Source organism: Oryctolagus cuniculus, chromosome 1 (assembly GCF_051225735.1).
Source record: "Oryctolagus cuniculus isolate XC-2025 breed Fujian yellow rabbit chromosome 1, ASM5122573v1, whole genome shotgun sequence".
Classification (NCBI taxonomy): domain Eukaryota; kingdom Metazoa; phylum Chordata; class Mammalia; order Lagomorpha; family Leporidae; genus Oryctolagus; species Oryctolagus cuniculus.
Window position 1 is genome coordinate 169,946,557 of NC_142867.1, and position 24,598 is coordinate 169,971,154.

Sequence of the window (24,598 nt, forward strand, 5' to 3'; positions counted from 1 at the left end):
AACCCCATTCTCTCTTGCATATTTTTTAGGGAGCTTTCGGGTCCCTTCTCCTAAATCCTTGCAAGTCTAAACAAAACAGATCTCATTCCCCAGTCAGGGGAAGGAATGAATGCTCTAATAAACACAGTGGTTGCAGAATGCTCTTTCTTACACAGTGTCCCACTGAGAATGTTGCCCTCGGGTGTGAGAACATCCTGCCCTAAGTGCAATCTGCAACTGGACAACTCTGTTTCTCTGACCTGGACACTAAGCACTCACCAGTGCCGCTAGAAGGAAGGTTAAATGAATTATTTATGCAGGTTTTAAAAATCACAGTTTCAAAGGGTATTTAGTGGCACAGTATAATACATGGAAAAACCAGGTGCAAAATTGTATATACTGAATGATCCCAATTATGTAGAAAAATATAAATATGCAAAGGAAAAATCCTCAAAGAAAATACATTAAAATGTTACTGATTATCTTTAGAGAGTGTAATCATAGGTGATTATGATTTTCAACTTTTTCACCTTATAGTTTCCATATGAGCAGGTTTTAGTTTTATAATCAGAAAAAAAAGTTATTTCTTAAAAAGATATAAACTCCTCTGAGAACTCCTTGTATCCTTGCTCTTTTGCACTGGTTTCACTTATCTGGATCCTTTCAGATTGCTTTGTCAGTATTTCATTTTAGATCTCTCCTCTCTTGAGGCATCTTGAAGGTCTCTGTGATATAATGACCATATAGCGTTAAATACTTCTGCCCTATGCTATAGTTCCCTTATGGAGAAGTTCATAAACTTATTTAAAACCTTTTATTTTAAAAAAATTAATGGCTGTGTTTTCCACTAAAGAGTCGCATAAAGTAAAAGCCACATCTGTTTTACTCACTACTCATCCCATTGTTCCAGATATACAAGAAATGCAAAAAAGCAATGCTCAAAAATGCTGTGTTCAGTGAATAACTCCCTCCTCCCCATCTAGTTATTAGCTGTGTGCCCTGGGGTGAATCATCTTGCTCCTTTTTAGGGGATGCTGACACTTGCCCCCCTGCCTTGCCTTGGTGTTTAGTTTTACATGAGGATTACATATATGCTCATCTTTTGCAGTTCTGTGTGCTATTTAAGTTGCTCATTTTTAACATCCCTTGTCCCAAAGTCTATATCCTTGGCTTCTCAGTCTTGGCTTCACTGTTTTTAATCCCAAGGATCTCTTTCTTCTGAGGATTTTGTCCCCTCCCTACCATCCTGTGGGTGTTCCCTTTTGATAGAAATTAAATCCAATCCCGGTTCACTCAAAACTCAGCAACTGCCTTACTTTTCTATTCTTCTTTTCTTTAATTAGGTATTAGCTCTAGTTCTCCCAGTAGCTCTGCAAGATAGCATCAATATCTCAATTTTATGTATTTTATTCATTTGAACAGAGAGAGAGAGAGAGAGAGACATATGGAAAGAGATCTCCCATCCTCTGGTTCATACCCCAAAGCTGGCAATAGTCATGGCTGGGCCAGGCCAAAGCCAGGAGCCATGAGGCGAGAACTCAATCCAGTATGGGTGGCAAAGACCCGAGTACTTGAAACATCACTGCTGCCTCCCATGGTGTACATTAGCAGGAAGCTGTAATCAGAAGCAGAGCCAGCTTTTGAGCCTAGGCTGTCTAATATGGGATGTAAGTATTCCAAGCAGTGGCTTAACTTCGATGCCAAAAGCCTGCCCAGTATCCGCTTTTATCATTAAGGAAACAAGTCTTCTGACTCCAGGCAGGCAGCCTGACTATAGACCTCAGAAGCACTACCCTTCAGTGACAGACCCCAGATAAAGAAGGCACTGCAGGGCAGAGTGGGGACTGTAGATACATGGCCTGGCATGGCCTGGAACCACAGGACCGTCTTCTCTCCCCTCAGCGTTTATCTGTATCTTTCCTTTCTTCTTTCCTTTTTTAGCTTTTGGAACTGACGTTTATTTTTAGAAACCACCATGGAGAAATTCACCTCAAGCCTGTCTGTCTTCGTTTTGCAACATAAATTTTTATTGATACAATAAAATATTTTATTCCCCTCATGCATTTTCGCCCCTGCCAACCACTATAAAATGTGGGGGTGGGGAAGAATCAGTCCTGTATAAATGGAATTTTTTTCCCCTTATTTGAGTATGTGGACTTACAGTCCTGGGGTGCTTTTGTGTTAGTGTCTGCAGAGAAAAACTGCAGGAGGATGCAGCTAGCTCTGGGACATTCATCAGCACTGGTATTGGCTCTCCCCCAAGGAAGGAAGAGCTGCCGAAGTGGCAAAAAGATCTTGTGTGCATTTTTCCTCTGCTAGCTAACTCTGTGACCCTGGGCAAGGCAGTTAACACCAGTTCCCTTGTCCATATAATGGAGATAATAATAAATGCAGTCAACCCTTTGTATCCCTGGGTTTTGCATCTATGGATCCAAGTAATTGTGGATAGAAAATACTCACAAAAAGTTACATGTGTACTGTACATGTACATATTTCTCCTTTGTCATTATTCCCTAGATCAGAGTAATAACTATTTACATATTATTTCCTTGTGTTATATATTACAAATATTCCAGAGACAATTTAAAGTATATAGAAGGGTGTGTATAGGTTCTGTACAGGTATGTGCATTTATTTAATATAAGGAACTTGGGTATTCGCTCATTTTGGTGTCTGCAGGGGTAGGGCAGGGGTACCCTAACATCAGACCATCAAAAGATGCCAAGGGATAATGGGATTATTACTGAGATTCTTGAAATGCAAAGTATAAAGCAGTTAGTGTGGTGCCTAGCACAGGATAAATATGTAGGTGGAGTCTGTGGCTCTGGTGGGAGTGATACTGTTAGTGTTAGCAACCACTAATTTTTGGTCAACTCATTAGAGTTTTCTTAAGCACAAGACTTGTGTTAATACTTTTTTAATATTTATTTATTTGGGAAGTAGAGTTACAGACAGTGAGTGGGAGAGACAGAGACAAATGTCTTCCATCCACTGGTTCACTTCTTAAATGGCCGCATTGGCCGCAGCTGAGCTGAGCCTATCAGAAGCCAGGAGCCAGGAGCTTCTTCCAGATCTCCTACGTGGGTGCAGGGGCCCAAGGACTTGGGCCATTTTCTGCTGCTTTCCCAGGGCATAGCGGAGAGCTGCATCAGAAAAGGAGCAGCCAGGACTCAGTTGGCACTCATATGGGATGCCAAGGGTGCAGGCCGGGGCTTTAACCTGCACCACAGCGCCAGCCCCATTTCCTTAATACTTTCCAGTCATGTAGGTTCAATACCTTTTTTAAAAAGGACACGTTACTGAAAGAAGGCTCTAAGAGGAATTACCAGAACTTCTAATAAATTTCCCTGTTTGAGTAGCTTGTAAATCTCATGCTCCCCGTATGACTGGAGCTTCAACCCTGGAATCTTTGGAGGGATCCTTCGAGAATACTGCTAAGAGTTACGGGAAGGGACCAAGACTACAGTTCCGTCCTCCTGCTTGGTCTGATAGCCTGACCCACTGTAAGAGGCCAGCTAACATCAAATTGATGATGCCAGTGTCAGTGAGTCCCACAAACATTTCTGGCTTCTTCCTTTGACATCTGGTCTAGAGAATGGTTTAACCTGGAGAGGAGGCAAGAGAAATTGTGGTTAATCTGAAGAGGAGAAAGCCTTTGACACAGCTGATGTCATAGGAAGGTGAGGTGTGGACACGTAGAGTTCCCACCTCCCTGGCTGTCACCTTTGTTCACACAGCACCTCATACTATAGATCCTTGTGTGTATGGTGGAGTCCTCGGGGGGGGATCTGACTCCTTTGCAAACAAGGGTTCTGAAAGGACTAGGTCATTTTGTCTCTTTTCCCAGTTCCCCGTCAGTGCCAGGTCCACAGTGTACACTCCGTGTTTGCCAGAGAAGAAGGCAGTCTCTCAGAGCAAGGGAGTCAGTTTCCTCACTCTCTAGTTCCAAGAATGCATAGACTTGTCAGCACTATGGTGCCATCACCCTGTGTGCACAGGCTCAGTGCCTCTTGGGTCCCTTCTGGGGCAAGACAGTCCCCCATGCCAGCCTTGTTTCTCGTTATTAGCTTTTCTTAAATTTCCTCACTTCAAAGGATCCAGGAAGATAATTGCCAAAATAAGCTGCCTAACTTTGTACTTTCTGTGCCTTTTAAAGCTTTTTCATGCTGGAATCTCACCTGGTTCTAATATCATAAGGATGTGACTTATTTTATAAATATACCTTCTGAGGCTTCATGCTGTAATAACTTTCAGACTAATAAAATGAGCTCCATCTCTGGGCCTGCAGTACCTCTCCCAGGCATTATGTCCTCTCCTGGCTTGTAGCTGAAGGGAAAGTGCACACTAACAAATCAGCTGGGCTTCAGTTCAGTAGCTCAGTGTTAGTGCTACTCTTTCTGTGGGAGTAAAACTGTCGTGCAGAAGGAGAGTGTGGACATGTGTCAGGGCACTGGCCACCTGTGAACAGTGGGGGAGAGATTTTGGCTGCTTGAGGGAGCAAGGCAGGCATCTCTGTCTTAAAACACACAATCATAGCAGCTTGGGGTATAGAAATGTGTGTGTGTGTGTGTGTGTGTGTGTGTGTATCTTTAAACAGTCAAAGTATTAAAAAGGAAAACTGCAAATCAGACTCGGTGTTTTCCTGGAACGGTTAGGGTTTATGTGGAAGCAGCTTGGGTTGAAACCATTAACCCCAAACCTGAAATGTTCTGTAACCAGCGTGGATCACACTTAGACCCAGAAAGCTTGGGGCAGGGGCATTCCAGACGTTCTTTTAGGCATCTTAGAGGACTCTCACTGAAAAGGCATGGGAGGAAGGACTGTGGGATTGGCTGTGTCTTACACATGGAGCATGCAGTGTGCATGGTGAGAGGTCCTCCTAGAGCAGTGATTCCCAAGCTGACCACACATCAGACTGCCTGGAATGGCACCTCACACCAAATGATGCAGAAGCTTCTCTGGTGGTGAAGATGGGATTCACTGCACTGGAGAAGTGATCTGGTGTTGAATTTTTCAAAGCTGATGAAATTAACTTTTTTTTTTTTGAAGTTTTATATTTTTTTTGAGAGTTGTTAGAGTTATAGGCATATGAGAGGGAGGAACAGAAAGAAAGGTCTTTCATCTGCTGGTTCACTCCCCAAATCACCACAACAGCTAGAGCTGTGCCAATCTGAAGCCAAGAGCCAGGAGCTTCTTCCAGGTCTCCCACGAAGGTGCAGGGTCCCAAGCACGTGGGCCATCTTCTGCTGCTTTCCCAGGCCAAAGCAGGGAGCTGGGTCAGAAAAGGAGCAGCCAGGACTAGAACCAGCACCCATAAGGGATGACAGCACAGCAGCAGGATTAACCTACCACGTCGCAGCACCAGCACCAGCACCCCCAAGTAATTCTTAATCTAGGAGCTGTTTTAATATACTCAGGGGCCGGCGCCGCAGCTCAATAGGTTAATCCTCCGCCTGTGGTGCTGGCACACCAGGTTCTAGTCCTGGTTGGGGTGCCGGATTCTTTCCTGGTTGCCCCTCTTCCAGGCCAGCTCTCTGCTGTGGCCTGGGAGGGCAGTGAAGGATGGCCCAAGTGTTTGGGCCCTGCACCCCATGGGAGACCAGAAGCACCTGGCTCCTGGCTTCGGATCAGCGTGGTGCGCTGGCCGCAGCGGCCACTGGAAGTGAACCAACGGCAAAAGGAAGACCTTTCTCTCTGTCTCTCTCTCACTGTCCACTCTGCCTGTAAAAAAAAAAAAAAAAAAAGAATATACTCAGTAACTTAGATGAACATTTATTTAGAAATATATATGATAGGGAAAAATTGGAGGGACCTAAATATCTAACAAGAAGAGAATCACTAATTAATTTGTAGCATGTTCATATTGTTGCATATATTTGTGAATAAAATGCAGTTTTAAAAAGACAATAACTAAGAAAATGTTTATAATGTAATTGTAGGTGATAAATGGTAAGGTACCAAATTATAAATATCAACCAAGGGGGACAGCACCGTGGAGCAGTAGGTTAATCCTCCGCCTGTGGCGCCAGCATCCTGTATAGGCACCGGTTTGATTCCCAGCTGCCCCTCTTCCAATCCAGCTCTCTGCTGTGGCCTGGGAAAGCAGTAGATGAAGCACAGAACAAAATATTGTTAAGAAAAATGTTTTGTATCTTTGTTAATCTCTACCTAAACATGAGATATTTCCAAATAGTCTGGAGTGCTGTGTCTGACAAAGCAGCCCCCTTAATAGGCCATTTCTTAATGGCTCAAGGTGCGTGGAGACTTGCCTTAGGATCTGGAATATGTTTTACGGAGGTTTGCAGAGAGGATGTGGAGTCCCCTGCAAGTCCTTCGGGGCCAGGCCTTGTAAACATGTAGGTGCTTCCATCAGTGTGCTCCCTTCCTTTGGGGATAATTTTTCTCCTCAGCGTTTTGAACGAGGATCGGATGGTGTGGGAAGTTTTATATTCTGTCAGTAAATGAAACACTTCTTTTCCTCTTTATGAGAGGAGGGATGTGCCGTCACCCAACTCCTCAGTCAGGATAGCTGAATGGTAAGCAACAGAAACTGATGGAGATGTGCGCTCTGCAGAGATTTATCGGCAAGTTATCAGGAAGAGCTCGTGGAGTCTCTCGGAATGCAGCACAAGGGTCAGAAAATGAGGAGGCTGTTCAGTTGGAACTGTAGGCAGGATGAGGCCACAGGTGCTTTCCTTGTTGTGGAAGCAAGTGAAGCCCACAGCTGGCTTTTGATAGCATCTCGCTCTCTGTGTCTCTGATCACAGGTTCTAAATGCTGGCCAGACCCCTGTGAATGTCTTTGCTTCTAGGGAAGCTGGGAAGGGGAGTTTCTGGCATTGTTCACAGTCTGTCATAGTAGGGCCAGCTCTGCCTCCCACTGAGACTCTGAAGAGAGAAGGGAGTTCAGATGCTGGGCCAACACACCCGTGACTGATTAGCACTGTGATTATTACATGGCTGCCAGTCAGTCTTGTTAATCCCTGCCAAAGCCCAGTAATGAGCAGGTGATTATCCCAGAATGCTTGCAGCTGTTGACATCATTTTGCTCCAGGTTACTTAAGCTTTTCCCACAGGGGCACCATCAGAGGCTCCACACTATATATAAGTCCATGAACTACTAGAAAGTCACATGCCATGTCATGTCTTCATCTGGTGTGGGTGAACTGATAGATGGGGCTGACTGTGGTTTACACCTATTAGGAGTATAGGAGGCAGTGGAATGTGAGGATAAAGCAGGCAAAATTTGAGGGTAGCTTCATGGGTCCCCTTTAAAAAGCCCAATAAGAGTTCAAGAGCAGAGTGACTTTAGAATCAAAATATTTAGGCTGTCAGTTGGGCTTTACTCTTTAGTTAGTCGAGGTTGCATAGGACCCTGGTTGAAATGGGAAATGACACAGTTCTCTTGCTGGGCTGATGCTGCAATCTTAATCTTGTAAGTAGCTGTCATAGGTAGACGTCCCCTCTTGCAGATGACTGTTATTTCAGTCTTTAATTTCCACGTCATCTGTTTAGTACTGTAGCTACAGGCTTGCTAGCAGCTCTAGACACCAATGTCCCTGTGACAAGGTTCGGGTAGATTTTAGGCAAGTTTACCCATCCCTAGAGGCAGTACAGTCAATGGCAAACAGCCATGTCATGTCAGGTGAATGCAATACCCTGCTTCAGAGGGTCCAGAAAGCAACTGAGAAAAATGGGTTAGTCACAGTCTTGATGCATTCAGTTTACCAGCAAAGGTAAACACACTAAGCACTGTATTAGGAAATATCTCTTCAGCATTTTATACCCTTTAAAATAATTGATCTTAAATTTTAAAATGCTTCAGAAAAGAAAATCATCCACATAACAGAGAGCTTGGGAGCCCTGGACTCTTCATATTTAAACTGTGCCCTCCTGCACTGGGGTCCCATGTTGAGATAGTAGTCCCTGGTTCCCCGTGGGCAGCCCCGGGAGACAGTAGCCTTGGGAGGCTTTGGAGAGAGGAAACAGAGCATTGAAACTTTGCTGAACCTTTTGTTCCAAAGGAAAATTTTTTCCCCTCAAATGTAATCTTCCTTAGAAACTCAGTCAAATCCAGGTTCTGCTCTGGTTGAAGTGATCGTGGGAAGAGTGTAGCTTCACTACACGTGAATCCCACTCCTCAGGAGGACCCTTGAGGCCCCTGCCTTGCAGAGCCGTGGGGCTCAGTGTGACGGGTCGCCAGGTGTCTGTAGGGTACCCTCTGCCTGTCTCTAGTTGAGGGAGCTAGGGGTTATTACCTTCAAAGTTTCAGACCCAGTAAGTGCCCACTAAATAGAGATGGAATTAGCAGTTGCAGCAATTCTGGGGACACCCAGCTTACCTCGTGACTCAGCAGCTCTGCTTTGGGAGGATCAGGGAAGCCTAATTATCAAACTTTGAACTCCAGTTCATCACTGCTCATGCTCCGACTTTGATTTTGGCTTCATGCTTTCTATCTCACTCGGTCTTAGAAAGTTTCTGGCAAATTCAAAATGTGAGACAGCTGATGAATTGACACCATTTTTTTTGGGTGTGTTTTTCTATAAGCTGCTTTAAATCTATTTGGAATATAGCTTGGTAGTAAATAACAAGATACACATGCTAAATAAAGCTGTATGAAAATGAAATATCCGCTTCTAACTAAATGACCTGGGAAGGTAGCCATCATGCCTAAGAGTGCCTTATGGTTGTGGAAGTGGGGGATTCACAGGATAATCTATCTTATTATGCAGTTGGTTGATTATTTTTCTATCAGTAAGGGAAAAGAGTTCTGAAAGCAAGAAGATTGATAAAATAAACTGAAGAAGTATATTTGCTAGGGTCTGATGTGAAAGATTATGAATTTGCTGTTTGTGGCTGATACAGAGCAACATTGGTGGTGAGTGAGCTACAAGGGGCTACTAGAGGTCAGGTCTTTCACTGCCAAGTTAAGATTTTTCATGAGTTAAGGGTTGACATTTAGTGAAAAAAGATACCAAACTGTATCTCAGATATTTACTTGAGTTTTGTTCAGTTATTAATAAAGCCATATTTTTATGGGAAGTTGATCAAGTATACAAGTATATATTACCTTGGTGATAATGGCGCTAAAATTGCTGGTCAGTGTTTATTGGGGAAGTTATATTTTAAAAGTTACTGAACTTCTATTGAAGGTCAAATCTGTAAAGTTAAATAGCTAAGTTATAAAGGAATGTCTTAAATCTGCCACTAAAAGTAAATGGAGAGGGGCCAGCACCATTGCATAGCGAGTAAAGCCACTTCCCGCAGTGCCAGCATTCCAATATAGGCTTGGGTTCAAGTCCCGGCTGCTCCACTTCTCATCCAGCTCTCTGATCTGGCCTGGGAAAGCAGTGGAAGTTCTTTGAGCTCCTGCTCCCACATGGGAGACCAAGAAGAAGCTCCTGCCTCCTGGCTTCAGATCGGCTCAGCTCGAGCCATTGCAGCCATGTGGGGAGTGAACCAGCAGATGAAAGACCTCTCTCTCTCTCTCTCTCTCTCTCTCTCTCTCTCTCTGCCTCTGCCTCTCTCTGTGACTCTGTCTTTCAAATAAATAAAATAAGTCTTTAAAAAAAAAAAAAAGTAAATGGAGAGTGTAGTTCCCCATTTTCCCCCGGGGTGCTGACTTGACTCTGTTGGGATTAAGGACTAAATAATGCTTCTCATCCTGCCCACAGAGAGACAAAGGAGTTAGGTTTTGGAGATGAACCATCCCCTTTATTACTAATAAAGGCAATATCGGAGAATGCAGCGTGTATCTGTGGACAAACGGGTTTCCTAGCACTGGGTCTTGGAATTAGACAGGCTTACCTAGTGACAGGTGGTATAGGAGACTGCAGGCTCCCCTGTGGAAGGAGCAGAATAAAGAGCATAGTCTCTGCCTACAGGGTGGCTTCAAAAAGAAGCGGTGAAGGACTGAACTAAAGGTCACTAAACTTCTTGACTCACAGCACTTTTAATATTTTACACATATTTTATAGTGTCCCTAGGTGAAAAGAAATACCCAACAGTATTGGATCCAAACAATGGAATGCTTTAGTAAGCTGGTCTCAGTCTCACAAGTGTCACCATGTTTACCCTGAAAGTAATCCACAGTAACCTCAGGGTACTATGGCACATAGTTTGAGAAACTTAGTCTCTTTCAGAATTCAGCAATAAAATTAAGGTCATTTTTAGTCCTCTTAAAGGAGTAAAGAAAGGCCAAGAGATTACTAGTGGAGCTCCCACCACCTGGAAGAAAACTTTAGCAGAAAGAAGCACCAAACTCCACCCCATTGCACCCACCTCTGCCTCTGTTAACAGAGCATCTGGGTTGTGGATCAGTAACCGGCAGAGCTGATAGGACTTCCAACCCTAGGCGACCAGACTCATGTATCCAGTATGAACTTAGAAGCTATGCCTACCATCATTTTCTGTATGTAGAGCTTTGGAAGGGAGATGGAAAGTGAGGTAATAAACCCATGGCCATGAACAGAACACAGTTCTACTGCCTGCCCTTTCAATTCTGCATGCCCTGAGGTCAAATGTTATGAAGGCCAAGTATAAACTTGTTTTACCTTTGACTCAGTTAGATGCACACTGTCAGTTCTACAGTGCTCCCAAGCACATGAATTTTTTCTTTGGCCATAGCTCTAAATAGAAAATAGTCTATGGTTAGAGAAATGAACAGCTGGGCTTTTCATGTATACTCAAATCAAATGGCCACTCCTTTATAATGCAGAATTTCTGTTAATAATAAAAAGTAATACATGGTAGATTTCTAGTCATAAACAACTAAATATTTGCTATGTGTGCCTCTCATTTAAACCACAGAATGTGCCAGGCTGCATTTAGAGCTTGATTGGTCAAGTGTGCATTTCAATCAGTTAGATTGGCCTCATCAGTAGAATGCTAGTATTAGCAAATCATGAATTGCTAAACATGCAAAAAATTTTTACCAAAGTAGTCAAGTATTTAATTCCTTTGTATTAGCATTATATTATGTGGTACTCAATACATACAAATTTGAGAGTTTTTAAACTAAGTCTACAGAAAAGTTTTTGTGACTTTACCTGCACCTCTACCCACCCTACTACGAAAAAAAAAAAAAAAAAACACAGCACCTTCTAGGATGAACTAACTGTGAACCTAGGGATTTGTGCTCTGTATTACTGCCCTTGGAGGTGGCAACTTGGAGCAAAAGACAAGAAGTGAGAGGTCTGTGGGTTACGGGTGCCACCATGATGACCTGTGTAAGGGAGCAGGCTGGTTGCTCAGTGGAATATTCCAGCAGACATGTGCCTGCCTGGGGAGGGCCAGGGGTCTTCGGGTGTCCTGGGCAAGGCACAGCACCCAACTTAGCATGTCCTGCTTCAGATGCATCCACTAGTCCACCTTTTTGTACTTTTGTACACCCTACCAGCCCTGATGGCACTCTACTACTTCCTCTCCCGTCTCCCACCTGGGTGTCCTTGTCTCTTTCCTGCTTAGCTTCACTTTTCCAGAGACCCTGATGACTTAAGGGAGCACCCCTCAGAGGGTCCATTTCCTTCTCAATATAATGGGAATAATTAATAATCTCTGCCAATTTCATGGAGTGATTATAAGGATCAAGTGAGATGTGTGCTAAAGCATTTCATTCACTGGGAAAAAAAAAATGCTATATAAATGTCAGGTGTTATAAATTATTAGCTGGTCTATTTCTCAGCTGAAGCAGTTTCAATGCATATTTTAGTTACCCCCCGAACAATTCTTTGTCAAATAGCAAATGTAAATGCTGCTATTTTTTCCTGCTTGGATTATGGTGGTTCCTTTGCAACTTTATGATGTAGACTGAATCTTTAAGTACCCTTTTGGCTCATATCTCTTCCCCTGAACACTCATGCGAGATCATTATCCATAAAACACAGAGGCAGTAACTCCTTCTAATTGCCAGGAGTTCATCATTTGCTAAGTTCTGAATTTAGGCACTTAGGCACTTGCCTTGAAAAGCCTGTCTTGTTTATTCCACAGAGCCGGGATTGCGTGAAGCTGGGCCCTCCTGCTGAGGGAGAAGTTGTCCAAGTCAAGTGGCCTGATGGCAAACTCTACGGGGCGAAATATCTTGGGTCAAATGTCGCCCACATGTACCAGGTGAGTTCTCCCTGTGACGGGCAGGAGGAGCCGCAGGAGACAAGTACCCAGCGTACTGCTGATCAGTAAGCCACATGGATGTGGGGCACTTCGTGTCCTACAAAGGAGACAGAGACTCAGTGTCTTATGACCCAGGCTCTGGAATTTTATTACCAAGTTGGACACTGGGAAACCCTAAGAACATTTCCTGAAGTGTTTAATTGATAAGAATACATCTTGACCAAAAAGATGATGGGCTTCCAGTATATGAGGAGAACCTAACTAACCAACTGGTTCCTCTCACCGTAAGCCAAGATAGAGATGGCTGTTCGTCAGCCAGCAGCCAAAATGCTGGCTTTTGCAGAGGGACAGATGCCTGCCAGGCATCTCATGGCACACTGGCACAGATGTGGGCAGTGTTCAGTGATTGTACACCCTCAGCCTTTCTGTTCATACCTGGCATTAAGCAGTATGCATACAATTAAAAAGTGAAATTATTTTATTTCTACCAGAAATAACAATGAGTTTAGCTCTAATAAGGGAAGCAACATGGATCGCACATGTGCATTTTTATTCATTCAGAAAGGCTTTTGAAAAAGGACACATTTATTAGAACCAGTACATGGTAGTATTTTCAGTCCCACTGTGGCAGAAATCAACATTCTCAAACTAAACAGAGGAGTGAAAACAGGAAGATTGAAGTAAAATGAGAAAAAGCAAGAAGGTTCAGGCCTGTTAAGTTGAAAAACAGCTCGAGAATGATAAGACTGCCAGTTTCAGCAGAGAAATTGTTGGAGGCCTGATAAGGAGCAAGTGCCTAAATGGAAGAGGACATTATAAGATGCTGCATCAGGAGCTGGAGCTCAGTGTAATTAAAGCTGTTCAAAGAAGTTTGAAAAACTTAGGGTAGAACATTTTTCATGTTCTAGAAATGCCTAAGGGAATGAACATTGTGTGTGTGTGTATAAGGGTTGTTTTCCTTTGCATGTGGTATTAGTGGCAGTGGTAAGTTGCATGTTCAAGTTATTTATAATGGGGTAAGTACTAGACTTTTTTGTGTCAGAATGTCAAGAATTAGACAAAAATCACAAGACAGGCTGGTAATGCTGGAGATTTTCTGGAAAAGAAGCATTACTACATTATTCAAAAGAGAATAATTACATTTAATGAAATAATAAGTACAAAAGTGAAGCTTCTTACATGTAGCAAAGCCATTTACTACATGAAAAATACCACATAATGAGGATATGTTGAAATTCAGACTAATTAGTAATCAGTGTGTTAACATCAGTTGAATTTATGATGGCCTGTCAACATAAAACTATGGGCATATTTATAGACTCAATGAAAAGTTAAGACAAATGTTAAAATTGTCTCTCAAGCACAAGTACTTTAAAAGTCCTCATTAAGCCAAGTGGCATTTTGAGATCATTTTGTGTTTTGTGTCTAATTATTCATGTTCACCATTGAATAAGTGAACACATTTATAAAAATAAATAGACCAAACACCTATCGCACAGTGCTAAATATTCTAAGTGTTTACATTTTCTGGCCTTTGCAGTACTCCTGCAAAACAGTAGTCATTGACTTCTATTTTATAAATGAAGAGAAAGAGATCAGTGAACATATTTTTGTTTTAATAAAAAGTAAAAATAAAAAAAATTAAAAAATAAAAAGTGAAAAAAAAGGGAGAAAATGATCCCGCGGAGGAAGCAGGACACACAGCAGACTCATAGAATGGCAAATTCCCAAAACAGCACTCTGGCCTCAGAATCAACCCTTGGGACATTCGGATCTGGCTAAAAGGTCCATGAGAGTCTCACAGGCATGGGAAGCCATGACACGGTGGCAAAACAACCTGAATGAAAGATCCTGGTGAACAAGACCCCAGCGGAAGGAACAGGCCATCAAGGAGGGAGGCGCCTTTCTCTGAAGGGAGGAAGGAACCTCCACTGTGAAATGGCCTTGACTAAACAAGTTCAGAGTCGGTGAACTCAAGGGGCTTCTCATAGCAAGAGTCTCAGGTGATTGCTGACATCATAAATAAGAGTGCCAATTGTTAAATCAACAACGGGAGTCACTGAGTACAGGCTCCCCATGTAGGATCTCTGTCCTTAATGTGTTTTACTATGAAACTTAAAAACAACACTACTAGTCGAACAATACCCTATACCTTGTGCGGTTGTGTGAGGGCAGCCTGTTGAAATCCTTGCTTAGTGTATACTAAGTTGATCTTCTGTATATGAAGGTAATTGAAAATGAAACTCGATGAAGGGCAGGATGGGAGAGGGAGTGGGAGAGGGGAGGGCCGCGGGAGGGAGGGAGGTTGGGGGGGAGCCACAACAATACAAAGTTGCACTTTTGTAAATTCACATTTATTAAATAAAAAAAAAAGTAAAAATTTTAATATTTGTTTAGGAGCATGCAGTGGTAAAGAGAAGGACCAGAACATACTCTCGGATCTTTCTCACCCAGGCACTGCTTGCCTTTGGGTAGCCCTGATTTTCTTACTGAAAGAGCTGCCTCTCAGTATCCCAGGCAAGCTAGGACATTTGCTCACGCCAGTCCTAGTGTAGCATACTCTCTCAGTTTTATGATTGCCTTTTTCTCTTTTAGAATTTTCAAATGATCAAAAACAAAAGGGTAGGCACGGTGGTTCTAGCTATGCTGTGCAATTGTATAAATGAGGTGACACCTTGGCCTAACCATTAAGAAGCCTTTCTGCCAAGACAAAGCCAGTCAGAGAACCCTTCCTACCCTGAGCATTCTGAGAAATGAGAGAGTTCTCCAGTGACAAAGACCTACTTCCAGCCTGTTGTTCAGTTTAGTCACATGTTATCAGTATGTGGGTAATAAGTTTAATTTTATCTTTTCAAAAGTTTTATTTAGTTGAGAGGCAGAACATGCTCACTAGAGAGATCTTCCATCTGTTGATTCACTTCCTAAATGCCTACAATAGCTGTGACTAGTCACTCCAAGCCTGTCACATAGGTGGAAAGTACCCCGTCACTTCAGCCATCACCTTCTCTGCTTCCCAGGTACACGTGCACAAAGCTGGAATTGTAAGTGGAGCAGGGACTTGAACCCAGGCACTCTGATGGGGTGTGGATGTCCTAAGTGGTTTCTTGACTGCTGTTCCAAAATTCTGCCCCAGAAGTTTAGTTTTATATTTTATCTTTATTTTAATATTTTTTTCAAATTCAAGCAGATTTTTTTTAAAAAAGCACAATTGCATGTTTTGAGCCACCTTGATTAGAAGTACAAGGATTTTTTTTTTAAAGATTCATTTATTTGAAAGAATTACAGAGAGAGGGAGAACTCTTCTATCCACAGGTTCACTCCCCAGATGGCTATAGTGGCCAGGGCTAGACCAGGCTGAAGCTAGGTCCAGGAGCTTCATCTGGGTCTCCCACGCATGTACAGAGACCCAACTCCTTGGGCCATCTTCCATTGTTTTTTTCAGGCTATTAGCAGGGAGCTTTATCAGAAGTTGAGTAGCTGGGAAACAAACCAGCTCTTCTGTGGGATGCTGGCGTCTCAGGCAGCAGCTTTACCTGTTAATGCCACCACGCCAGCCCCATATTTTCATTTCTTAAAGCGTGCAAACAGAACAGTTAAGGACTATAAAAGTATCATAATAGTTCCAAATTGATATACATATTCTACCTCACTACATTCCTTTTGTTTTCTCATAAAAGTGTTCATATTAAACAAACCTAAACTCATCTGCTCTGAATTTCTGTTACTGGCCAGTGTCATTTCCCTTTGCTCTGACAAAAATCTTCTAAAATGTTGAAAAAATTCATTATGAGATTATTTGTTCCCATTTGGTTGGTAACAAAAAAGTTTTAAACATTTTTGTTTTAAATGAGAATGTAATTTTCACACATTAATATGATTGACTTGTTATGAAGCTGAAAAGCTCATGTTTTCCTGGCCTGTTTGACTGAATTTGACAAAAGTGAGTTTGGGGAGTGTAAGTTGCATAATTTTATCTGAGAAGATTGTTATACAAGAGAAAGTATAGCATCTTTTGCGAAGAGGAGCAATTCTCCCTGTTACATTGTCAAATGTAAGAAGCAGGCAAATGGTGCTAGCTGGCCTAGCCTGTCTTGTTGCTAAATTTATCACAACCCCATATTCTGAGCCATCACTTGATCAACAGCTACTTTGTTTTTGCTTTGGAGGACAGGGTTTTCCCATCTACCTGGCCTGTTTCCAGTTCTTTGTGTGTAGTTTGTTTGACAAGGGAAGAGCACTTCCCACCGTCATGGATGCTCATTGGTCCTCTTGATCTGTGCTTAAGTCATTAATTGGAACCATTAAAGAATGGCCATTACCTGTCTGCTTTTCAATATATATATATATAATGATGTCTTTTTTCTCATTAGGTGGAATTTGAAGATGGGTCCCAAATAGCAATGAAGAGAGAGGACATCTACACCTTAGATGAAGAGTTACCCAAGAGAGTGAAAGCTCGTTTTGTAAGTGCTGGCAAATGCCACTCTATCTGCCAAGTGAATTCTTGTCTTCTCCCTTTATTTCCAAGCCCAGCAGGAAAGGTTCCTGGGCATTTAGATTAATTTGATGGACGCAATGCAACTTTTCCCATATTGAGACCTATTGTGCAATTCTCAAATTTGGCCAAAGCCAGAGAAACTAATGCAAGTGACTTTATTTTCCTTCCAGTGAAGTCAAATGTCACTTCATTGTGTTAACTTGCTGGCACACAGAAACAATGATTGAATAATACATCCTCTGTGCAGAGTTCCAGGAGCTTGTGAACAGGCCGCCTTTGCCATCTTTTCCATAGAAACAACATTAAAACAAAAGTATTCATTAGTATATTAAAGGGGGCTGGGTATTTCTGATATTTCTGTATCAGAAAAGGACTAAGATCTGTGTCAGTTTATAATTAAATGGTGCTTTCCTTTTTCATAATAAAAAGGATAAAATTCAAATACTGGTTGTGGGAATACAAAAGGAGTTTACAAAAAAATTAGTAGTTTCAAGCCCTATCTGTGCTTTAAAAGATAAATAAACACAGATACACAACCAAAATAGAAAGTGTTAAAAAGTATAATTCACAGTAATTTCAGTTTCATGTTATTGTATCATAAAATATTTAGTGGACCCTGAAATGAAATCAGTTTTACTCATTTAGAATTATATCTGCTGCATCTATGAAGTGATAAATGCCAAACGGAGAAATTTGAATGAATGGGATTTCTCTGACTAAAATGAAATTTTTTTCCAAGTAAATGATGCTCTTAGTTTTTATTGCATGCTTATGATACACTTTTCTGCAGTGATAGAGTTACAATAGATTACTTTGTTACTTTTATAAAACTAAGAGTTTTCTTAGATATTTGATTGTGTTCTTGAGTCTTTTCCTGTCAGGTGGGATTCTGGGAGCAGGGTCATGGCCTCAAGTGTGAACCTGCTGGAGAAAGTCCTTCTGAGGCAAATAGGGGCAAAGTGATAGAAGCAGGACTGCTCCCCACCCAGTGAGAAATGTAGCCGTAGGGGACCCACATCCCTGTGGATAGATTAGCACCAGACCGTACCTTCAAGGAAAGAGGAAATAAATATTCCTGTTGTAAAGACATTGACTAAGTCTTAACAAAGATCTAAAAACTCCTACATAACTTGTCAGCGTGCCAAGATCTTGAAATCCTGGGTGAAGATGTGTGAGCTGCTGGCTCTTATGCCATATTCTTATCTTTCAGGGAGTTGCTCTTCCTTATTTCCCACCTGGAGATTTAGAGGATGAGAAGCAGAGTAGGTGCCCTTTTGGAATCCTCTTAGGCCTTTGGTTAGCTAAGCTGTGTATGGCTGAGCTTCCTATTTGCTGAATCCTCTAGATTTCAAATCCTAATGCGTAATCGCATTAAAAGACATCTCTTTGCCTTCTACTCTGATCACAATCTTTCTGTTCCACAATTGATTTGGCCCTCACACCAACATGCCTTCCCATGTGGCTTTATCTGAACACAACTCCTGAGTTCTCTAGGATCCATTTTCCTGAACAGGCACACTAACATTCAACTTTTCCTTTTTAATTCTCAGGAAAAAAGTTAAATTAAGAAATAGTACCTGAAATATATAACTCACACACGTAGCGCCTGTGTCGTGCCGAACAGTCGAGCACAGATATTATGTAGAACGAAGCCCCCAGGCACCCGGTTCAGCTCGCCCTGGCTGTCGTCACCGGACTGCCGCCCCTGTGCTCCTGCTCCAGCTCGCTGCCTTGTCTTCAGCTTCTTGTAGAGCCTGTGGCCCTGGGGAGTCAGTTCACAATTGCTATTTTTTTACAGTTGGTGAAACAAATCTATTAGGGAAGCTCATGGATGGAAGCTATTTGATGGTTAGAGGAGTCTTTTTGTGTTTGAAGAGGGTAGGTTAGCAGTCCTCATCAGGAGGCTTGGGGCTTTAATGACTTCCGGCTGGCCCAGACACACACTGGTGGCGGGGGAGGGGGGCTTCGAATGTCAGCAGTCCCTCAGTTATTGTGCCTGGTTCTTCTCCACTCACTTCAGAAATGGCCCCATTACCTTTTATTGTCTCACGGAATAACCATAGCAACAGTGCGTAATTAACTAGAGCTCCTGGTAAATTGGTTTTATTATTGTATTCGAGAGGCTGACTTTTGCTGTTCCTGCACAGTGGCAACACTTGCAGAGATGTTTTATTTTCTCCTTTGATAACTTCAGTGCTTATGGAAGTAAAAGATTATTCAGAGGAGGTACTTTGCCAAGATGAATGAAACAGAATGTTTTCTCCTAGAGGCAGGGGTACCTAGCCAAGCCACAGCTTTTAGTTTTCTTCCGGAGTGAAGCCAGGTGGTGTCTGGGGGAACCCCTGGAGGGGGCTTTATCCCACAAACTGGCAGTGAACACACACTGCCCGATGAGGCCCCTGTCTCTCTCTCCTTCACACTGGAAGTTGTGTTTCATTATATGTTTGTAAAATTAGAGTTTAAATAAATATGCCCTGATGCATAGTTTTGAACTAATGTAACATGGTTTTTCCTTTTTATTTATTTATTTGAAAGGCAGATTTAGAGAGAGGGAGGGAGGTAGGCAGGCAGGCCTTCCATCTGCTAGTTCACTCCTCAAGTGGCCCAAGGGCCAGAGCTGGGCTGATTTGAAGCCTGGAGCCAAGAGCTTCTTCCAGGTCTCCCACACATGTATAGGGACTCAAGGACTTGGGCCATCTTCTACTGCTTTCCCAGGCCATAGCAGAGAGCTGGATCTGAGGTGGAGCAGCAGGACTTGAATCTGCGCCCATATGGTATGCCGGCACTGCAGGTGGCAGCTTTACCCACTGCGTCACAGCGGCGGCCCTAGTTTTTTCCTTTTTAAACATGTTTGTGTTTTCAAGTCCTAAAAGCCAGATGCTGCCTCTATTGTCTACCAGTGGGGAGAGTCTTGGTGACACATTAAGGTGCACTGTGTGTAGGTGTCATTTGAATTATTTCATTTAAGTGAAAACCATTTGGGAATGCAGTTAGGAGTCAAAATAGGGAAAGAAGAAGCAAAAATAGTGATTTGCTTTAGTCTTTAGGCTCTACCTGAGTATCACAGGAAAAGTCCCGCTGCCTTCACTACCCACTTAATGAGCAATGCCTTGATGTTAGACATGCAACTTAGTGATGGCAATGTGAAACTTGTTACATAGTCCCTAATACTGTTCCTCTTCGAAGAGTCCCTGATGGGGAGAGTCAGTGAATGATGGCCTGAGTGCTTAGGCCCCTGCCACCCATATGGGTGATCAGCATGGAGTACCTAGCTCCTGGCTTGGTCCTGGCCCAGCCTTGTATTATAGCCATTTGGAGAGTGAGCCAATCAGCAGATCTCGATCTCAATGTCAATCTCTTTCTCTCTCTTCCTCTCCCTTCCCCCTCTATTTAATGCTCTGCCTTTCAAATAAATAGATAAGTAAATCTTAAAAAAACAAAACAAAACAAAACAAAACAAAATAGAACAATTGCATGGGTGGGCTAGGGACCAAGGAATATGGGTGAATTAGAGATGACTGTGGACAAGTCTGTGAAAAAAACTTGGTTGGATAGAATCTGGGGTGATTTTTTTTTTTAAGATTTATTTATTTATTTATTTTGAAAGAGTTACAGAGAGGGAGAGACAGAGAGATCTTCCTTCCGTTGGTTCACTCCTTAGATGGCTGGAAGCCAGGAGCTTCATATGGATTTCCCACATGGGTAGCAGGGACCCAAGCAATTGGGCCGTCCTCTGCAGCTTTTCCCAGACGATTAACAGGGAACTGGATCAGAAGTGGAACAGCCAGGACTCCAGCCAGCACTCATGGATGCCAGCCCTGCAGGCCCAAGCTTAACCTGCTACACCATAAAGCTGGCCCTGGCTGGACAGAATCCCGAGGGGAGGTGTAGGGTGAAGAGATTTAATCCTGCTTTCTTTCAGGGGAGGTTCCTGGGGCTGAGAGGTGGGACGGTAGGTTGTATATCCTGGAGGAAGTGAGGCTAAACAAAGCCACCTGTCTCTGCTAGACTGCAGCAGATGGGGAGAGGCGAAGGAAACCCAGGGCCTTGGATGTGGACTTGCCACCCTAAGCAGGTGATCCTGGCCTCTGTAGCCTTCGCCTGGAAGATGGAGTCAGATCTCTGTCCATTCCTGTGATGACCAAACGCTGTGCCTTTCTGTGAGTAACGCTGAGTGCTTTCAGTCCACAGCCTCTGATATGCGGTTTGAAGACACGTTTTATGGAGCAGACATAATCCAAGGGGAGAGAAAGAGACAAAGAGTGCTGAGTTCCCGGTTTAAGAACGAGTACGTGGATGACCCTGTGTACCGCACCTTTTTGAAGAGCTCTTTCCAGAAGAAGTGTCAGAAGAGACAATAGTACACGCTGCAGGCAACAGTGCAGCTTGGGCCAGATGAGAAGAGATGAAGGGACGGCCTTGGGGCCGTGCTGTGTATTCCACTGGGGTAGGTGACGCCGTGTGTCTCTGTCAGTGGTAAATTGGGCTTCCAGAGTTCAGTCCCCAAGATTGCAAAATGCACATATCAGCAATCTGAAGCCATTCCCTGGTCTTGTTTTCACTTGTGAGCAATTTTCTTCTATGATCCCAAATAATTTTTCTGAGTGAATAGAAAAACACTGATTCCCCCACTTGAACAAAAAGCCACTGCCAGAGAGGACATGGGTCCCATGTGTGGCTCTGGCCCCTCAGCAGAAAACACATAGAGACTTCTCTCCGCAACTCCAGCAGGTGGGAGCCCTGTTACCCAGTTCAGGGGCGATGATTTATATCTTTTCCACAGTCAGGGAAGGACTCTCACTTACTTGTTTTAAATGGCAGTTTTTATAAAACATTTTTAAAACACAAATGGCATGTATGGTAATGAGATTTACCCATGTGCTATATCTGTATTTCCCTTGTACAGAACTTTTGCATTTTTTAATATTCCTATTACTTTTGATTGTGTCTGATGAGAACTGAGTTGGCCTTGTGAAATGAAACTTTTGGCTCTTGAAGAAGAATTCATATGAATTGTATGGGAATTTTATATATTTAAAGAGGGAGATCTGGGGCTGTTATTTTTAAACACTTTTTTTTCATAATGCCTATTCTGAGTAGATATTTATAAAAATATGTTTCTTTCATTATGTGTTTGTAAAATTAGAGTTTAAATAAATATGCCTTGATGCATAGTTTTGAACTAATGTAATATGGTTTTTCCTTTTTAAAACAGCCTGAAAATGTACTAGTGTTTAAAAATAAAGATTTCCATTTTCTCCAAACCTGTCTTCTGACTTGTTTGTTTATCTGGGTTTAGACCAATAGCAAAACAAGTCTTGCTGGGGAGCTGGTTCCACAGGTACTGCAGGGCAGATTGTTCAGCCTCTCCTTCTGGTGCTGACTCCCTTGTTGCACTGAGCACATTTATGGCAGGATCACTGAGGAGAAAGGCCTGCTACCTGCCACCACGCTGGTGGACGTGTGTTCCTCCACTTCGTCTACAAGTGGAATACTCTGAGGCCTCGAGTCTGGAGCACTTCTCAGCCCAGGTTTCCTGGTTCCCACCTGTCTTTGGAAGTTCCCTCCCTTCTTTCAGAGGTGAGGAGTGGGGGACAGGCAAGGAGATGGCTCGTGGGCTTACAGTCCTTAGCGCCTGCTTCAGTTAACTAGGGCCACAGTTACGCTGCATGACAAAACAACTGCAGCATCTGAGTAGCCTTGGGACAAGAAGCATTCGTTTTATACACGGCCCTGCAACTTGGCTTATCTAGGATGTGCTTGGCATGGGCTGACTCACTCATATGCCCCAGGAGTTTTCTCCTTATTCCCATGGATACAGTGGGCCAGACCTGATGCATTTCTCATGTCATTGGTAGAGGCAGGAAAGCAAGTGTGCCCAGCCATCTAAGTGTGTTCTTGTCCTCTGTGGATTAAGATCACATGGGCAAAAGCCCAGGACCAGGACTTGGGAGGACATTTCAGAGTGTCTTGGCAAAGGGTGTGGATGTATCCTCTAATTGGGTAGACAATGAAGAGCCAGAAGGACAGAGCCACAGTCAAAATTCTGTCGTCTAGACTGCCTGCTGGCTGGGTGCTTGTATTCCAGAGAGCCTGTGGCTGAACTCAGAGCTGGGGCAGATCCCACCATCCGTGTTTTCATAGAACCCAGGCACTCTACATTCTCTACCAATGTAGTCATATATTTTATCAAGTCATGAAGCTCGAGTTTCCTGTCGCTGGCTTTGAATGAAAATGACTTGCTCTCCTCATGAGAGACCAGGAAAGTGGACCTGTGTAAACCGTTAAGAGAAACTAATCTAAATAAGATCATTCATCCTGTACAAGTTTGCCTGTCAGCAAGATTTCTGATTGGCTGCCACAGGGAGAAAATGTCCAGAGCCCTTTGTGATTTCAAATACAGCTGCTCTTTATGGTCTCACTCAACTAATGTTCCTATAACCAAGTACAGCTGTGTATGGCCTCCACAGAACCGTGATGGTCACAAGTGCACTCTGGCTATCGAGAAAGGAATCTCAGTTTCACTGCCTTGTGCATAAAGTGGTTGTTAGCTCTGTGACCAGACTGACCATTAAAGCTTCTCCACTTAACTCTGTGACACTTCAATTGTAATTTTAATTTCTTTGCTTCACACTAACTGCATTTTTTGTCTGTATGTGTAGCATGAAATCAGTTAAAGTCCTTCTAGTATTTAAAAAAGAAATGCTAAGCTGTGACAATTCCAACTAATTGCAAGCGCTTTCTCTGGAGGTTAGGGGATTACTAATAAATGGCTGGCATCTTTCAATACATTGTAATTCCTTTATTTGTGTTTGAAATAAAGACAATGTGATTATTTATTTTATTAAGGAACTTTTTGTTTGTTTGTTTGAATTCCACTAGAGAAAAATTGGGAAGAAACATCTAGTGAAGTATCACTTGCATCTTGGAATGTGCTATAAACTTCTACTGGGTTATAGTAGTTATAGTATATGAAAACATGGAGATACCAGGTCAAAACCATGCCGAGTGAATGGCTCTTCTGCTTCTCCGCATGCCTATCAGATGTGAAACAAGGCTGCCCATGTTTGTGTTACTGTAAATGCCCCAGAGCTCTTATGAATAATCATTGGAGAAGTAGCTGCTGCGAGATAACATTGTGCTTTATTTTTGCCTTTAAGTAAAAGGAATCTGAAATGAAACAGTCTTCATTTCAGATATAAATCAGTGTCATAAACTTGAAGCTAACCAGAGATTCTGAAGCATTCTCATTACATGAAGTGCTTGATTGGTTACAAGACTCAATTGTACTACAGTTCTTTCTGAGAATTCAGATGAATCATCATCCCAAGCCTAGCGGGTCCTCTCACCCTGCAGGTTATAGGGCCATATAATAATAACCGTGGAGAAAATGATTTCTGCCCTCTACGGATGCCTAAACTCTCCAGCAAGTGGACTGAAGACTCAGAAACCCCCTGTTCCATCCTTAGAAAGTACAGGTCCCCTGTGGAGATTGTCAAGAACAGCTAATGCTAGTGAAGTATGGTATACCCAGACACCCAGCCTTATAGGATATTTAGTGGTGTTTATCTTATTTAACTCTCGGGATAAATAAGCCAAGTAAGTATCAGTACCTTAGGTTGTAAGATAAAGTCACTATTAAGCCATTCAACCTTTTCAATACATGAGGAAAATAGGATCCTAAACCTGACTCACACAAAAGACATTGAAAAGAAAAGTCTGAATCTCAAAAGGAAGATTACCACTAGTAGTGTGAACATGGAAGGCAGGCCTTGTCTTTATTGACAGGTCACTTGTTTTCAGAGCCATATCATACTCAGGATCTGCATTGTTTGTGTGTCTCCTGGACACCACTCTGAAAACCTGGGTGCTATTCTACGCCTTAGTTCAGTTCTCCATCCATGGACTAGTTAATGTGGGTCAGTTTCATGTGTGGGTGGGTCAGCGGGTTCCTCTGCCTATTTACAGAGTTCCTTTCTCTAGCTGCCTTCAAGATCCTCCTGTTCTCCAGCTG

The 24,598-nt window shown here is 42.8% G+C and overlaps 1 protein-coding gene across 10 annotated transcripts in view; it reads left to right on the forward strand.

Moving 5' to 3' along the window:
* KDM4C (lysine demethylase 4C) overlaps nt 1-21,848 on the forward strand; it is a 351,443-nt gene extending 329,595 nt beyond the window's left edge. For all 10 annotated transcript variants that reach the window (XR_016210339.1, XR_016210337.1, XR_016210344.1 and 7 more), the window contains 3 exons: nt 11,967-12,086; nt 16,457-16,549; nt 20,769-21,848. Coding sequence is in view for 6 of the 10 variants with exons in the window: in XM_051858176.3 (XP_051714136.2) it covers nt 11,967-12,086; nt 16,457-16,549; nt 20,769-20,945 (390 nt within the window). In the remaining 4 variants the exon portion in view is untranslated. The remainder of the gene's footprint in view (nt 1-11,966; nt 12,087-16,456; nt 16,550-20,768) is intronic.
* The last annotated feature ends 2,750 nt before the right edge of the window (nt 21,849-24,598 follow it).